Here is a 16,034-nt window from a genome sequence, read left to right on the forward strand (position 1 = left end):
AGAATCCCCAAGTGGTATAGAACTCCCATAGCAATTTTCATGCCACCCCTTTCCCAATCTTTGGTTTAGGGGCCATGACCAGGGCATTCCTTCACCTCAGCAATGCCTGGCTGCTGAAATGGCCCCTCAGGTCAGAAGTTGCTCTTCTTTGCACTGTGGAATCGGTTGGTAGCTGGACAGCCCCAGAGTTGTGGGAAGGAATAGCTGGCTTTGCACCTTGTCTTCCAAGCTGCACTGAGCACAGGTTGGGCCCAGTTCAGGATCAGAGCCCGTGTTCTGGCAGAGACCTGGTCTACACTAGGCGTTGAGGTCGAATTTAGCAGCGTTAAATCGATGTAACCCTGCACCCGACCACATGACGAAGCCCTTTTTTTCGACTTAAAGGGCTCTTAAAATCGATTTCCTTACTCCACCCCCGACAAGGGGATTAGCGCTGAAATCGGTTTTGCTGGGTCGAATTTGGGGTACTGTGGACACAATTAGATGATATTGGCCTCTGGGAGCTATCCCAGAGTGCACCATTGTGACCGCTCTGGACAGCGCTCTCAACTCAGATGCACTGACCAGGCAGACAAGAAAAGGCCCGCAAACTTTTGAATTTCAATTTCCTATTTGGCCAGTGTGGCAAGCTGCAGGTGACCATGCAGAGCTCATCAGCAGAGGTGACCATGATGGAGTCCCAGAATCGCAAAAGAGCTCCAGCATGGACCGAACGAGAGGTACAGGATCTGATCGCTGTATGGGGAGAGTAATCCGTGCTATCAGAACTACGTTCCAGTTTTTGAAATGCCAAAACATTTGTGAAAATCTCCCAGGGCATGAAGGAAAGAGACCATAACAGGGACCCCGAAAGCAGTGTCGCGTGAAACTTAAGGAGTTGAGGCAATCCTACCAGAAAACCAGAGAGGCGAACGGCTGCTCCGGGTCAGAGCCCCAAACATGCCGCTTCTATGATGAGCTGCATGCCATTTTAGGGGGTTCAGCCACCACTACCCCAGCCGTGTTGTTTGACTCCTTCAATGGAGATGGAGGCAACACGGAAGCAGGTTTTGGAGATGAGGAAGACGAGGAGGAGGAGGCTGTAGATAGCTCACAGCAAACAAGCGGAGAAACCGGTTTTCCCCACAGCCAGGAACTGTTTCTCACCCTGGACCTGGAGCCAGTACCCCCCGAACCCACCCAAGGCTGCCTCCCGGACCCACCAGGCGGAAAAGGGACCTCTGGTGAGTGTACCTTTTAAAATACTATACAAGGTTTAAAAGCCAGCATGTTTAATGATTAATTTGCCCTGGTATTCGTGGCTCTCCTGGATACACTCCCAAAGCCTTTGCAAAAGGTTTCTGGGGAGGGCAGCCTTATTCCATCCACCATGGTAGGACACTTTACCACTCCAGGCCAGTAGCACATACTCGGGAATAATTGTAGAACAAAGCATTGCAGTGTATGTTTGCTGGCGTTCAAACAACATCCGTTCTTTATCTCTCTGTATTATCCTCAGCAGAGTGATATCATTCATGGTCACCTGGTTGAAATAGGGTGCTTTTCTTAAAGGGACATTCAGAGGTGCCTGCTCCTGCTGGGCTGTTTGCCTATGGCTGAACAGAAATGTTCCCCGCTGTTAGCCACGTGGTGGGGGGAGGCAAAATGCGACCTTGTAATGAAAGCACATGTGCTATGTATGTAATGTTAACAGCAAGGTTTACTGTGAAAGAGTGTACCCATTGTTCTATAAAATGTGTCTTTTCAAATACCACTGTCCCTTTTTTTTCCTCCACCAGCTGCGTGTGTTTCAAGGATCACAGGATCTTCTCCTTCACAGAGGCTAGCGAAGATTAGAAGGTGAAAAAAAACACACTCGCGATGAAATGTTCCCTGAGCTCATGCTGTCCTCCCACACTGACAGAGCACAGATGAATGCATGGAGGCAGACAATGTCAGAGTGCAGGAAAGCACAAAATGACCGGGAGGAGAGGTGGCGGGCTGAAGAGACTAAGTGGCGGGCTGAAGAGAGGGCTGAAGCTGAAAGGTGGCAGCAGCGTGATGAGAGGAGGCAGGATTCAATGCTGCGGCTGCTGGAGGATCAAACTAATATGCTCCAGCGTATGATTGAGCAGCAGGAAAGGCAGCAGGAGCGCAGACCGCCACTACAGCCCCTGTGTAACCAGCTGCCCTCCTCCCCAAGTTCCATAGCCTCCTCACCCAGACGCCCAAGAACGCGGTGGGGGCACCTCCGGCTACCCAGCCACTCCACCCCAGAGGATTACCCAAGTAACAGAAGACTGGCATTCAATAAGTTCTAAACTTTTAAAGTGCTGTGTGGCCTTGTCCTTCCCTCCTCCACCACCCCTCCTCGGCTACCTTGGTAATTATCCCCCTATTTGTGTGATGAATTAATAAAGAATGCATGAATGTGAGGCAACAATGACTTTATTGCCTCTGCAAGCAGTGATCGAAGGGAGGATGGGAGGGTGGTTAGCTTACAGGGAAGTAGAGTGAACCAAGGGGTGGGGGGTTTCCTCAAGGAGAAACAAACAGAACTTTCTCACCGTAGCCTGGCCAGTCATGAAACTGGTTTTCAAAGCTTCTCTGATGCGCACCGCACCCTGCTGTGCTCTTCTATCTGAAGTACCAGAACTTTGAAGTTGGTTATCTAAGTCACTTGTGGATTGATTATACTTTGATGTTCTATACAGTAGTACAGAGTCCAACAACTATCACCACGCAAATCATGAAGACCAGTTTTTCAGCTCTGCCTATACTAAGGGGCTTGAATAGGCTAAATCCAACAGGAGGTCTAGCATATGCAAATTGTTTCTACATTATTTTTATCCTCCTTATCTAGTGTGTGCAGTAGCATCTGATCACTGTCTACTTTTGAGAGATGATAGAAATGGTTTAAGCAAATGGATTAAAATTATACAGTATAGTTGTTGCTTTATAGTAGATATGTTCTGCTCTTGGCCTGATTCTGTTTCATAGAAGCCTTGGGTATGTAGCAGAGACTACTGGAGACATCTGTAACAGGACTAAACTTTGATCAGAGACACTTTGATTAAAGGACAACTTCTTCCAGTGCAGACGTGGAAACAGATGGGCTGCTAAGACCATGCTCCAGGTATCAAATATGCCATTTTTAAGCTAGTCATTCCTAGGACATTTTAGCAAGTACACTTAATAGTTAATTGGCAGTAAGTGTGCTGTGAGTTAACCATAACTGCTGTAAATTGAACCTCAAGTACTGTCTGTCCACTAATATCATATTTAAAAAGGAGGTAGTGGGAGAAGGGGGATAAATAATTGTGTCCAACACATTGGGAGACCAGAAATCTAAAGGACCACTGCTCTGTTATATTAATATCTGGGTTACTCATGTGTCCAGCAATGTCTCCTTTCTCCAAACACACACACACACACACACACACAATCTTGGATTTATCATGCTGGGGAGCCTCTTAATTTGAAGTTATAAAAGATTAATTTTAATTTAAATATTTAAATTTATTGTAAAGTGCCTCTTCTTGCATTTTCCAATGTTAAAAGACTAATTTTAAAATGAAAGCAAGGCCTTTAAAGTTTAAAAGTACTATGGGAGAGCTCCTTCCTAAGCATGGCATTCAAAATAGATAGACTCATTCCACTATTTCACTGCGTAATCTCAGCCTCCCTAAACAGGAGGTTGTGAAGAAGTTTATATGATTTTCTTTGAGGCTATTTGGCAAGGGATGGGTGGAAAAGAAATGTTTACTATTGCATAATGCATTTATAGTAGCTACTTTTATTGCTAATGGAAGCCAGGATTTGAATAAGAGTTCTGATGAGAGAACATGCAAGTATCATGAATATAAGTATCCCATATAAGGAATTGGCATGCTTGAAAGTACATGCAATGCAGCATTTCAAAGCGATGGCTCAGATCTGAAAACCCTTACTCAAGTCAGTAATTCCACTGATTTCAATAGGACTACTAATTTGAGAAAGGGTTTGCGAAATAGGCTTTTGCAAAATATGCATTTCAGTTAAGACTGGATTTCAAAACTGCATCACTATAAAAAAAAAACAACACCATTTCCCTCCCCTGTTTACTCTGGTCCATTTTACCTGTATCCCATATAATTTGCTTATTTTTATATTGATTTGAGGTACATGTCTTCATGGCCATGGTCCACTTTATACAAACATAATGTCTGAACCAGAATGAGAAAGATTACTGGAAAAATCACTGTATATTTTGAGTAAACAAGGCTAAATTGCAGTAATACTAAATTGTTTAATTACTTAATTGCTGTTCTACATAGGGCTTTTGAGGATTCTTTTCAATGATTAATGTTGTATACTACAGTATCTTATATACATGTACACATATACTCAGAACTCTTAGTTCAGGGGTGGGCAAATTTTGTGGCCCTAGGGCCACATCTGGATATGGAAATTGTTTGGCAGACCACGAATGCTCATGAAATTGGGGGTCGGGGTGTGGGCTCCGGCTGGGGGTGAGGGCTCTGGGGTGGGGCCAGAAATGAGGAGTTCAGGGTGTGGGAGGGGGGATCCGGGCTGGGGCATGAGGGCTCCAGCTGGAGGTGAGGGCTCTGGAGTGGGCCTGGGGATGAGGGATTTGGGATGTAGGAGGGGGCTCCAGGCTAGAACCAAGGGGTTCAGAAGGCAGGAGGGAGATCAGGGCTGGGGCAGGGGGCTGGGGCACGGGAGACAGTCAGGGGTGCAGGCTCCAGGCAGCGCTTACATCAAGCAGCTCCCGGAAGCTGCAGCATGTTCCCACTCTGGCTCCTGTGCAGAGGCATGGCCAGGCAGCTCTTCGTGCTGTGGTTCCCAGCCAGTGGGAGCTGCAAGAGTGGTGCTTGGGGCGGGGACAGCGTGTGGAGCCCCCTGGCTGACCCTACACGTAGGAGCTGGAGCAGGGATATGCCACTGCTTCCAGGAACCGCATGGAGCGGCCCCTAACCCTGCTCCCTGGGTGGAGCATGGGAGCGGGGCAAGCCCTAAACCCCACTCCTCAGTGGGAACTTGAGGGCCGGATTAAAACGGCTGGTGGGCCATATGTGGCCTGTGGGCTGTTGTTTGCTCACCCCTGTCTTAGATACTATAGCGATTCATGCTCTATACATACCGAACAAATTAGATTAGTTAAAATAGAATATGTAGCACCTAGTCATTTAGGCTTTTCTTAGGCTTATTTAAACTACTGCCTGTTAAGTAACCACACTACTGATTAGTAGTATAAACACAATCTAGAATACTGCAACAAAAATGAAAAAAACCCTCTAAACATTATACTTACACACACACACACACACACACACACACACACCCCAAATTTTGAGTGGAGAACAACATTAAAGGGATAAACAACCACTGTATTACTTTTGATCTAAAGTGAGAATTGCTAAATTTAATTTTGCTACCTGGTTTTGCTCTGCTACCAAAATGACTAAAAGACTCTTGACATAGTCACCATAGACACTACTGAATATAATAATCTTCTGAAGCAACATCTGTGGGTTTGCTTCCTTCAAGACGCCACTGAGCAGCAGCATGTTCTTTCAATGTGCAAAGTCTTCTGCCATTAAGTAGCTGCCATTCCTCTACTCTATGAGCAGCTTCTGCACTGGTCTCTAGGGGCCAGGTTTTTTTTAAAGTACATCGGCATCTGAAGATGCAGATAGGAAACTAGTGGGAACAGGCAGCCTTAGGAGCCTAAATAGTTTACAAATCTGGCCCTTGATCCTCACCTCCCTGACTGAGACTGCCTGTTGTCAGACCACCTGTAAGTGAGAACAGGAGGGCTATTTTTAAATTGAGAACTCCCTGGTGGAAAAAAATTGGTGCAATGTTAAAAATGACCATTTTCCTATCTTTAAAACGGGCCTAAGATAAGCTAAAGCTTGGGCTTTTCCCCCAGTTTCTTAAGTTACAATATACAGAGTCCAAGCAGTATGTTTAAAATATTTCCTTTGCATTCTGATGCAAAGCAATAACTTATAGCTTAATTTCTTTGAGGACAAAGAGACATAAACATAATAAAGTACAATAAGCATTAATATTCTTTGTATCAAAACTTATGTAGTACTTTCCACCTTAACCAGAAATATGGTAACTACACCTTGTTTGGTGCATGGGGTACAATGATGTGTATGTTGCTTGGTGATTGAGTGTGGTTAGCTAGTTTGAAAATATGCGACCCTACTAAGAAATCAAAGTCCAGAAAAAGTGGTGTCCATCCAAAAGACCTCAAAGGCTAAAACCTAATACATTGTAGTCAATGAGCAATCTACAGATTGTGTTCCATTCCGTCCCCATTCCCTATCAATCACTGGATTGCCAGAGACAGTCTTTCGTGGCTCAACATAAGGGAAGAGACTAGGCACATACTAATGAAGTTGAATCTGTATTAGAACCACTAGATTTTTTTATTTTTGTATTTTGTATTTTTTTTTTTTTTTTGTAAATTTCCCCATTATAGACATGGCCACTGTTGGTGACCTGTTGAAAACCCACCTCAACCATGCCTTCTGAACTGGCACTAAAATCTTCTTAGTCTGGCTTACACTCAGACTTTTCAATAGGAAAGTGATAATATGGGTTCAGGGGTAACTGCAATTCCCTAAGGTCAATAAGACTTTAAGGGCAAAGGGCCCATATTCAGTTAGCAACCCCCTAAATCCTCTTCAGAACAAAATCAAGATTCTAAGTTCACGCATAAGAAGATAATTATTGAACGTTGACCCTACCTGAATTTAAAACTGGGCTTAATTATACATTGGGACCATATATATATATAAAATTCAGTGGATCAGATTCTGATCTCAGTCAAACTACTGTATATCCAGAATAACTCCACTGATCTCACTTTCTGACTGACAGTTACATTGTAAAACACAAGAACAGTAACAAAAACAAAAAACAACCTCACCCATCATCTTCACTGAACAGTCCACAGTTATGCAGTCTTGAAAGGGCTAGGTGAAAATAACTCTCTAGAAAGCAGAAAGTGAAAAAAGGGTTTCAAATGAAAGTGGTCAGTGCTTCACAGTGCAGAAATAAACATACCTGATACAGACTAACATGGCTACCACTCTGAAACCTGTCACCTTGACCACAGCATTTTTAGCTAGAATAGCTTTTGTTCATTCATTGTCTGCCCAGAAAATAGAATCAGAACGTTGCCATAATTTAAGACTATATGTTAGTTCACAATACAGTTTTATTACAGCTCCTCCAGGATAAACAGCTGCCTTACCTTTCCCGTGCATGCTTGCATCTGAGAACAGAATGGGATTCATGTTCAGAGACTACAGATCTGAGACTACTAGACACAGATGAATACAGTAAATATGGACCAGAATCCTGGACCAGAATCGCAAATGGCATCTTAAAAGGTCCGCTGTTAGCCATTTTATCTATCTAAGGTAATTGAATGGCTTTTGATTATCATTATCATTTGAGTGCCACAAAATCTTTAATGTATCCATCCTCCCAACATGACTGTGAAATAGAGAAATGATATTGCCCTTATTCTACAGATGGGGAACTGAGGCACAGAGAGATTAAGGCCCAGAATTTTAAAGGTATATAGGGATTGCTCCAGTCAGCATTGCAAGGCACTTATGACCCATTTTCAAGTGATTTTGGCAACTAAGAGCCTAAATCCCATGGTCTTCCTCCCAGATTTTTAAACAGTGTTTAGGTGCCTATCTATATCTTTTGATGCCTAAACACTTTTAAAAATCTGGCTACAAATGCCTATATCATGTTTGAAAATGGGACTTAGCTGTCTAAGTCACTTGGCCTTGTCATGCTGCACATGCAATGCCTAAATCCCTTTAAAAGTCTGGACTTAAGCGACTCGCCCAAGGTCACACAGTAAGTGAGTGGCAAAGCTGGGATGAGAATTTAGTAGTCCTTGACTCTTATCTCTCTACACCATAAGAATTCAAGAACATAAGAACAGCCCTACTGGGTCAGCCCAAAGGTCCATCCAGCCCAGTATCCGGTCTTCTGACAGTGGCCAATGCCAGGTGTTTCAGAGGGAATGAGCAGAACAGGGCAGTCAAGTGATCCATCCCCTGTTGTCCAGTCCCAGCATCTGGCAGACAGAGGCTTAGGGACACCCAGAGTATGGGGTTGCATCCCGGAGCATCTTGGTAAATAGCCACTGATGGACCTACCCACCATGAACATATCTAATTTTTTTTTTGAAACCAGTTCTAATTTTTGCTTTCACAACATCCCCTGGCAATGAGTTCCACTGGTTGACCGTGTGTTGTGTGAAGAAATGCTTCCTTTTGTTTTAAACCTGCAACCTATTAATTTTATTTAGTGATTCTTAGTCATTGTGTTATGAGTAAATAACACTTCCTTATTTACTTTCTCTACACCATTCATGATTTTATAGACCTCTATCATATCCCCCCTCAGTCACCTCTTTTCCAAGCTGAAAAGTCCCAATCTGTTTAATCTCCCCTCATATGCAAGCTGTTCCACACCCTTGATCATTTTTGTTGCTCTTCTCTGTACTTTTTCTATTTCTAATATATCTCTTTTGAAATGGGGTGACCAAAACTGCATGCTGTATTCAAGGTATGGCTATGCAATGGATTTACATAGTGGCATTATGATATTTACTGTCTTATTATCTAACCCTTTCCTAATGGTTCCTGACATTCTGTTAGCTTTTTTGACTGCCACTGCATATTGAGCGGATGTTTTCAGAGAACTATCCACAATGATTCCAAGATATTTCTTGAGTGGTAACAGCTAATTTAGACCCCATCATTTTGTATGTATAGTTGGGATTATGTTTTCCAATGTGCATTACTTTGCATTTATCAAAATTGAATTTCATATGTCATCTTGTTGCCCAGTCACCCAGTTTTGTGAGATCCCTTTGTAACTCTTCACAGTCTGCCTGGAACTTAACTATCATGAGTAATTCTGTATCATCTGCAAACTTTGCCACCTCACTGTTTATCCCTTTTCCCAGGTCACTTACAACTACGTTGAACAGCACTGGTCTCAGTACATACCCCTGGGGAACATTGCTAGTTACCCGTCTCCATTCTGAAAACTGACCATTTATTTATCCCTTTGTTTCCCATCTTTTAACAATTATGATCCATGAGAGGACCTTTCCTATTATCCCATGACTACTTAGTTTGCTTAAGAGCCTTTGATGTGGGATCTTGTCAAAACCTTTTTGAAAGTCCAACTACACTATATCCATTGGATCACCCTTTTCAAATACTGTTTCTCTAACATTAGTAGTGTGTATATATTATATAGTACTGTACCCGAATAAAAAAAAAAAAGTAAAGATTCATTTAATAATTGATGCTAAGGATGTCTACACTGCACACTAAGCCTGGACTCTGACTCAGGTTTGAGTCCAAGCCTCCCTTCCCGCCACACACAAATCAGTCTGATTCGGGTCAGCAAGCACTCAGGACCCAGGTCCTAGGATCCTGCTAGGGAGTGTGTCAGAGCCAGACTTGGGTCCAAGCCCTGTCACTTTGCAGTGTGGATATAGTCAAGCTGCAGACCCAAGTCGGAAGGTCTGCATAATGTAGTATGGATATGTTAGCACTGCTGTGAGACCCAGGTCATCAACTGTAAACCCAGGTGTACAATGCAATGTGGACACTCAAGTACAGGCGTGGAAACACTGGTGTTCACAAGCCCGGGTCCCACAGACCTAGGCTTAGTGTGCAGTGTAGACATACCCATTGATAGAGCTTACATTTAATACTGTATGCATCCCTAATAAATACTTACCTGCTCTCTTTATTCCATAAGGTAACTCAATCTTATCATTTCCATTGAACAGTGCTACTTTCATGAAGTCATTAACACATAGGAATGGATATATTTGCTGACCTCTAAGAGAAGGGTGAGAAGGAAGAACACAAAGTAATTTTAATACAAAACACCCATGCCCATTTGAATCAACCAGCAATGCCAGCAATCGCTTTCAAAACCTTTTAAATCATACTTTAAATAGCATGCTATCAGTTTTTTAGAGAGACTAATGAATGCATGGAAACAGCACAGCCTGTGGAATGGGGAAAAATGTTTTACAATGTAACAGTATAAAGAAGTTCAAACAAAGAAAATCAGAGGGACAGATTCTCTGCTGATGTAAACTGGCTCAGACCCATTGAAATCCATACAGCTGTGCCCCTTCACACCAGCAGATAACTAACCCCAAGTTTGAGAGAGTCTGCAATATGTTACAACAATCACAATTAACTTTGGTTTGAAAATTAAAAACTCTTATACACACTGGAGGCAAAAGAGAGGAGATCTAATGAAGGTTTTTAAAAAATTACATGAGAGGGATTTCTCAGAGGTTAACTAGATGCTCTGCTCTGAAGAGATCTCCTTGTGTTCTCTTTAATACGTTTGGAAGGTGCTCAGATTCTGTGGGGAGTGGCACTGTGTCAGAACCTGAACAGAGGAGACAGGTTATCTGCTCATTCAGAGGCTCCTCAATAGCTGTTTAGCAGGATTATATCACACAAAGGAAGAAACTGTAGGAAATAAGTAGCCAAATCAAGTCAAACAAACATACAAACGGTAAATCCAAACCTATAAAGCGCTGAATACCTTCACCTTCCATTGACTTCCATGCACAACGTCCCTTCAATGAGCGTGCAAGTGATTTGACTTCAGTAAGAATTGAGGACATGCAGCACCTCACAGAAGATGCTCTGCAGCTTGCAGGATCTGGCCTTAGATGAGGAGGTTACTTACCTGTAACTGGAAGTTCTTTGAGATGTGTGGTCCCTATCTGTATTCCACTGAGGGTTTACACATGAGCACCATGTGTCCAGAGCTGGAGAATTTGAAAGTAGCGTCCGTTGGTCCATGCATGTGCTATTGCTTCGCCTCATAGTTTACTTTGAGGCGATAAAGGGCTGGCTGGACCAACCATGCTCCGGTCCCTTCTCCACTGCAAATTAAACAGATCCACATTAGAGGAGACGGAGGGTGGAACTGGAATACAGATAGGGACCACACATCTTAAAGAAAAAATGGTTACTCATCTTCTCATAACTCTTTTTCTTCGAGACGTGTGGCTCATATCCATTTCAATTAGGTGTGTGCGCACTGCGTGCATAGTCAGAAAGTTTTTCCCCTAGCAGCACCCATCGGGTCACCTGTGGAGCCCCCTGGAGTGGCACCTCCATGGCGCTCAATACATGACCCTGCTGACCTGGTGCCTCCTCAGTTCCTTCTTGCCAGTTACTCTGACAGAGGGGAAGGCGGGTGGTTTTGGAATGGATACAAGCAACACATCTCGAAGAACAGTTATAGAGAACTGTATATGAGAAGGTGAGTAACCATTTTTTCTTCGAGTGATTGCTCATATCGATTCGAATTAGGTGACTCCCAAGCTTTAACACTGTCCTGCAACCGTAATTCATTTGTTGTCAGGAATTCATGCATGTTTGGGAAAATGTCAGTGTTGTTTTTCTCCACTCAGCGAGCCCAGAATTCCAGCTTTTTTTCATCATCATTCAAATAGGTGATCCTATCAGTGATTCCATAACTCCAACTCCACAGCCCTTGAAGTCCTAGATTTAGATCATTCAGGCGAGAGAATTATATATGACAAGTATCCCAATCGTAAAAGCCAGACTGAATAATGCAGATAGTGAGAGAGAGGGAATGAGTGGTCTGTAAAGAATACCTTGACCTCAGAATGAAGTTCCAAGAAACATGCCATGGCCTGGCCTCATGACAGCCATCGAACCTCTATGTGGAGCGATAGATTGACGTGCTCACTCCCCATCTCATAACAGAGTGGAAAAGATTTTGGAATTCAAGGGAGAGCTTTTATAAAGTTTACCATCTTCACAGCATTGTCCAGCAGCCCATATCTGGCATATGGGGTCCTTATATTCCCCTATCTCGATGATTGGCTACTAGCAGTGCGATCAAGAGATGTGGCTCAAGCCTCGACCTCCATGTTACTCAGACTCATTTTCTCCCTGGGTGTAAGTGTAAATGTCGAAAAATCAAGTTTGGTGCCCACACAGTCCCTGGAGTTCATAGGGACCTTTATCAACATGGTCTCAGCATGAGCCTACATGCCAAGGGACAGATTCCAGATCCTGCAGGAACTTGTTGCCCAATTAGTTAACAGTCCTCCTGTTCTGGTCAGGACTTGCCTATCCCTCCTTGGCCACCGCCTTCACTGTCTTCAGCTGTGGCTCCAGAGAGTCTATTCACCCAAGTGACATACCATGGACTTTCTGCTGACAATCCCCCAAAGTGCTCTCCTTCCTCTAATGGTGGACAGATCGGAGGCCAGAGCTGGGCCACTACCACAGAGAAAACTTTGGTGAAGACCCATGGAGCAATAGTAAGTCTAAATGGTAGGATCTGATAATGGAAGTGCTGAGGGCCTACCATGATCCCAAGAACCTTCTCTGGATTGGATGGATGTCTATGTGAAAATAGGCATCCTACATATCAAGAACCATAAACCACATGCCTCTTCCTCTTTCTCTTTCTAATGCCAGCATGATGGCTGCTAAGGTGAACATATGAAATTTGAGTTTACAGACGAAGCAATTAAGATGGTGGAGGTCCAGGATTGGTCTCCACCCGTCCTTCTTGGGTACCAGAAATAAGTGGAATAGAACCCCATGCTCTGATAGTTCAGAGAAATGTGTTCCATCACTCCCCTCTGCAGTCAAGAGTCTACCTCTAGAGTGAGTATGCTGTCATGGGTGTGATCCCTGAGGAGGAACTGGGGAAGGGGATGTGGATGAGATAGCTTTGTGAACTCGATTGTATAGTCATGTGGAACATCATCCAGGACCCACCCATCTGTTTTTATTGCACTCCAAGCTGGTAAAAAGAGTGCTAGACCACCCCGAAGGGGGTAGGTCAGGTGCATGGCAGGAGGCAAGGTGGTTGGTGGCTCTCTAGGTGCATTCAGAAGTATCGCTTCTGAGAGAAATGAGCATGTGATGCTGAAGGCTGTGAAGGTGGTCCTGGAGGACGGGATCTCTGGGTCTTCTGTCACTTGCAAGGTGGTTCATAGGGTTGTTGGTGGAAAAACTGGGGAGTCCTGAACCTTTGTGTAGGTGGTAGAATTTTCTTTTGGGTGCAGGGGTATAGATACCAGAGATCGTAACATGGCTCTGGAATCCTTGAGGAAGTGAAGGGAACTGTTAGTCTTCTGGTTAAACAGGGGAGACTCATTGAAAGGGAGGTCCTCTATGCTATTTTGTACCTCCCTGGGGAAATCAGACGAATGCAGCCACAATTCTCTCTGCACCACCATTTCCATAGCCATTGTGCGTGAAGAGGTATCCACTGCATTTACAGCAGATTGAAGCGCTGTTCTTGATGTCTGTTCAATCTGTGACAAGTTTGCCCTCGACCAGGATAGCCTGGTAATGGGCTCAATCTTTGCCAGTAAAGTTCTCCAATTTACTGATAAAATCATAGTTGGCCAATAAGACCTGCTAGTTTGAGATCCAAAATAGAAGGCTAGCCAACAAGAAAACGTTGCAACCCAAAAGGTCCAGCCACTTGCCCTCCTTGTCTGCTGGGGTGGAGAGTGGGTGCTGTCACTTGGCCCGCTCCATTGTCATTTGGATCACGAGGGAACTGAATGGGAGGTGGGAGAATAGAAACCCAGACCTCTTATCTGGTAGGTAATACCTTTTTTCTGCCTCCTGTGGGTTAGGTGTGTAAATGGCCAAGGTATGCCAAACAGTTTGAGCTGGTTGAAGAATGGCATCATTGATTGGTAGAGCAATTCTGGTCAGTACCAAGGCATGAAGGATGACCAGAAGCTAATGCTTCTTGCCTTGTACTTCTTCCAGTGAAATATGAAGGTCCTCAGACACCCTGTGTAGGAAATCCTGGAACTGGCAGGTGTGAGAGAAGCTGAGGTCGCAGCAGCATCTAGAGAGGATGATGGGAATCGTTCCTGTTCAATACTGTCAGAACTGGACTGAGTGACTCATCCTCCAAAACTGTTTCCAAACACCTACTTGAGGGTGCCCCAAGCAAGGATAAGGGTGAACCCTCTCTTGCTGAATGGGAAAGCTACAAAGGTGGACATTGAGGCCAGGACCCCCAATATGGCCAACAGGATGGATCCAGCGGATACTGCAGAGGGCCCCATAGAGTGAGATACCAGTGGCTCCTCTGTTGGGGGAAATAAGGGTACTGCCACAAAGCTGGTGGTCCCTTAGGGTACTTGTACTGGTGGTAGGAGATGAGTGGCCTTTGCACTTCATCCGAATCCTCCAATGATGAAAACTCGGATCCCAGTTCCGATATTGGTACCATTGGAACTGGTGGACCATATAAACTGTAGGCAAATAGGTGGAAGCATAAGTTGACTGAGGTAAGCCCTGGGTTGGAGATCGTACCTCAATAGGCACAGGCAGCAGAGTAAGGCATGGAGATCTTGGTTCCCCCAGGGCAAAGAGTTCATGTTGCTCCGGTGTCATTTCCAACCTCCCTGTAGCCAGAATGGGAGCAGAGGACTGTCTTGAAATCGACGGTTCCCTTGAGTTAAGGGGAGCCAACTTGGAAGGCATGCGTGGCTCAGTGCTCGGTACCACTGATCTGTGTGATTTCTTGTCTTGCTTGCAAGCCTTGGAACACACCATTTCTCCATGGGTGGAACTCATGTAAGGTGCATCATCCTTAGGGGCATGGAAGAAGATTTACCAGGCCATGCTTATGTGCATGCTTCCTTGCCTCCTGACGAGGCCCCAGCATGGGGTCCGTAGTACTGGTACCGTCGAAACAAGACTCAATCTTCATGGTCGGAGGCATGCTCCTGGGATTCTCAGGCCAATGCATGGGGGGGCACTCCCCAGCCTGGATCTGACTGTAACCTCATGGCAACCTCTATGAGGTGCTTCTTGAGGCAGAGAACCAGGTATGGCTTGGGAAGGACAGGCAGATACTGCACCTTGATGAAATGTGGGCTTCTCCCAAGTAGTAAGTAGAGGCAGTATTGGTGCTTGTTGCTAACTGAGAAGGAACAAGGAAAGGAGGCACAGATCTTGAACCCAGTCATCTTCAGCATAATCCAATACCTAGGCTTGGATGTGGCATGGGGGAATAGATGAGGGGGTACGGCATTGGTAAGTAGATTCCCCAAAGTCTCTTATCTCTTAAAAATGATGACTATACACTAAAAACAACAAAAACCAGAATAAAACTAACTATATGCAATTGTAAAACTGTTTATTTATTTATTTATTTATTTATTTAAGTGCATCACTGACTACAGGACACTAGCAGCTCTGACCAGGACCATACAGCAATGAGAAGAAACTGGAGGCTCGGTCAGTCCACCCTGCCCTTTATCACCTTGGACGAAACCATGAGGCGAAGCAAGGGTGAATGAGCAGACCATTCAACCTTCAAATTCTCCGGCTCTAGGCGCATGCATAAACCCTCAGTGGAACGCAATAGGGACCATCATTCAAAGAGCAACAAAGCATTAAAATGACAATGGAGATCTCCCACTGAGCCCCCTGCACCCAGATTTGTCCCACACAGAAACCTCTCACCCAACACTAAGTCCCTCCACATTTGGATTCTGCTGGGCTGAGCCTGCCCACCCACACTTGGTGCACCTGGCACAGAGGGGCAGGGCCCTCGGGTGTTTCTGGGGCAGGCCCAGGCCTTGCACCATGTCAGGGTCAGGTGCAGCCTCACTGCCTAGTCCCTGTACCGGGGGAGATGGGGGCTTCAGGGTGATCTGCCACTTCAGTGCAGCCAGTGGCCTGTGCTCCTCACTGCCATGCTGGAGCCACATTTATTTATTGACAAATAAAATTTGCAGAATTTTGCAGAAGAAGTTTAAAATATTGTGCGCATAATTTTTAATTTTTTGGTGCAGAATTCCCTGAGGAGTAATTTAATTCTTCTTCCTTTTACCTCTCAAATTACAATAAAAACAAAATACTTGTACTTTTGCTTCCTTAAATGGAGTAGAAGCTGTTGTGTTATGCCTGAGGATGAGGCTAATCAAACAT

General features: G+C 44.5%; 1 protein-coding gene across 3 annotated transcripts in view; it reads right to left on the minus strand.

Annotated features, from left to right (window-relative positions):
- The window catches only part of ST3GAL6 (ST3 beta-galactoside alpha-2,3-sialyltransferase 6), a 77,416-nt gene that overhangs the window by 21,106 nt on the left and 40,276 nt on the right, over positions 1-16,034 (minus strand). For 2 of the 3 annotated variants that reach the window (XR_006280143.1, XM_038374132.2), the window contains exons 5-6: positions 9,784-9,887; positions 6,926-6,989 (exon numbers count right to left, since the gene is read on the minus strand). Coding sequence is in view for 2 of the 3 variants with exons in the window: in XM_038374132.2 (XP_038230060.1) it covers positions 6,926-6,989; positions 9,784-9,887 (168 nt within the window). In the remaining variant the exon portion in view is untranslated. Of the gene's footprint in view, positions 1-6,925; positions 6,990-9,783; positions 9,888-10,337; positions 15,064-16,034 lie in introns of those variants that run through there. The other variant, XM_043511495.1, reaches the window with a different exon arrangement.

The sequence above is a fragment of the Dermochelys coriacea genome, chromosome 1, assembly GCF_009764565.3.
Source record: "Dermochelys coriacea isolate rDerCor1 chromosome 1, rDerCor1.pri.v4, whole genome shotgun sequence".
In the NCBI taxonomy this organism is placed as follows: Eukaryota; Metazoa; Chordata; order Testudines; family Dermochelyidae; genus Dermochelys; species Dermochelys coriacea.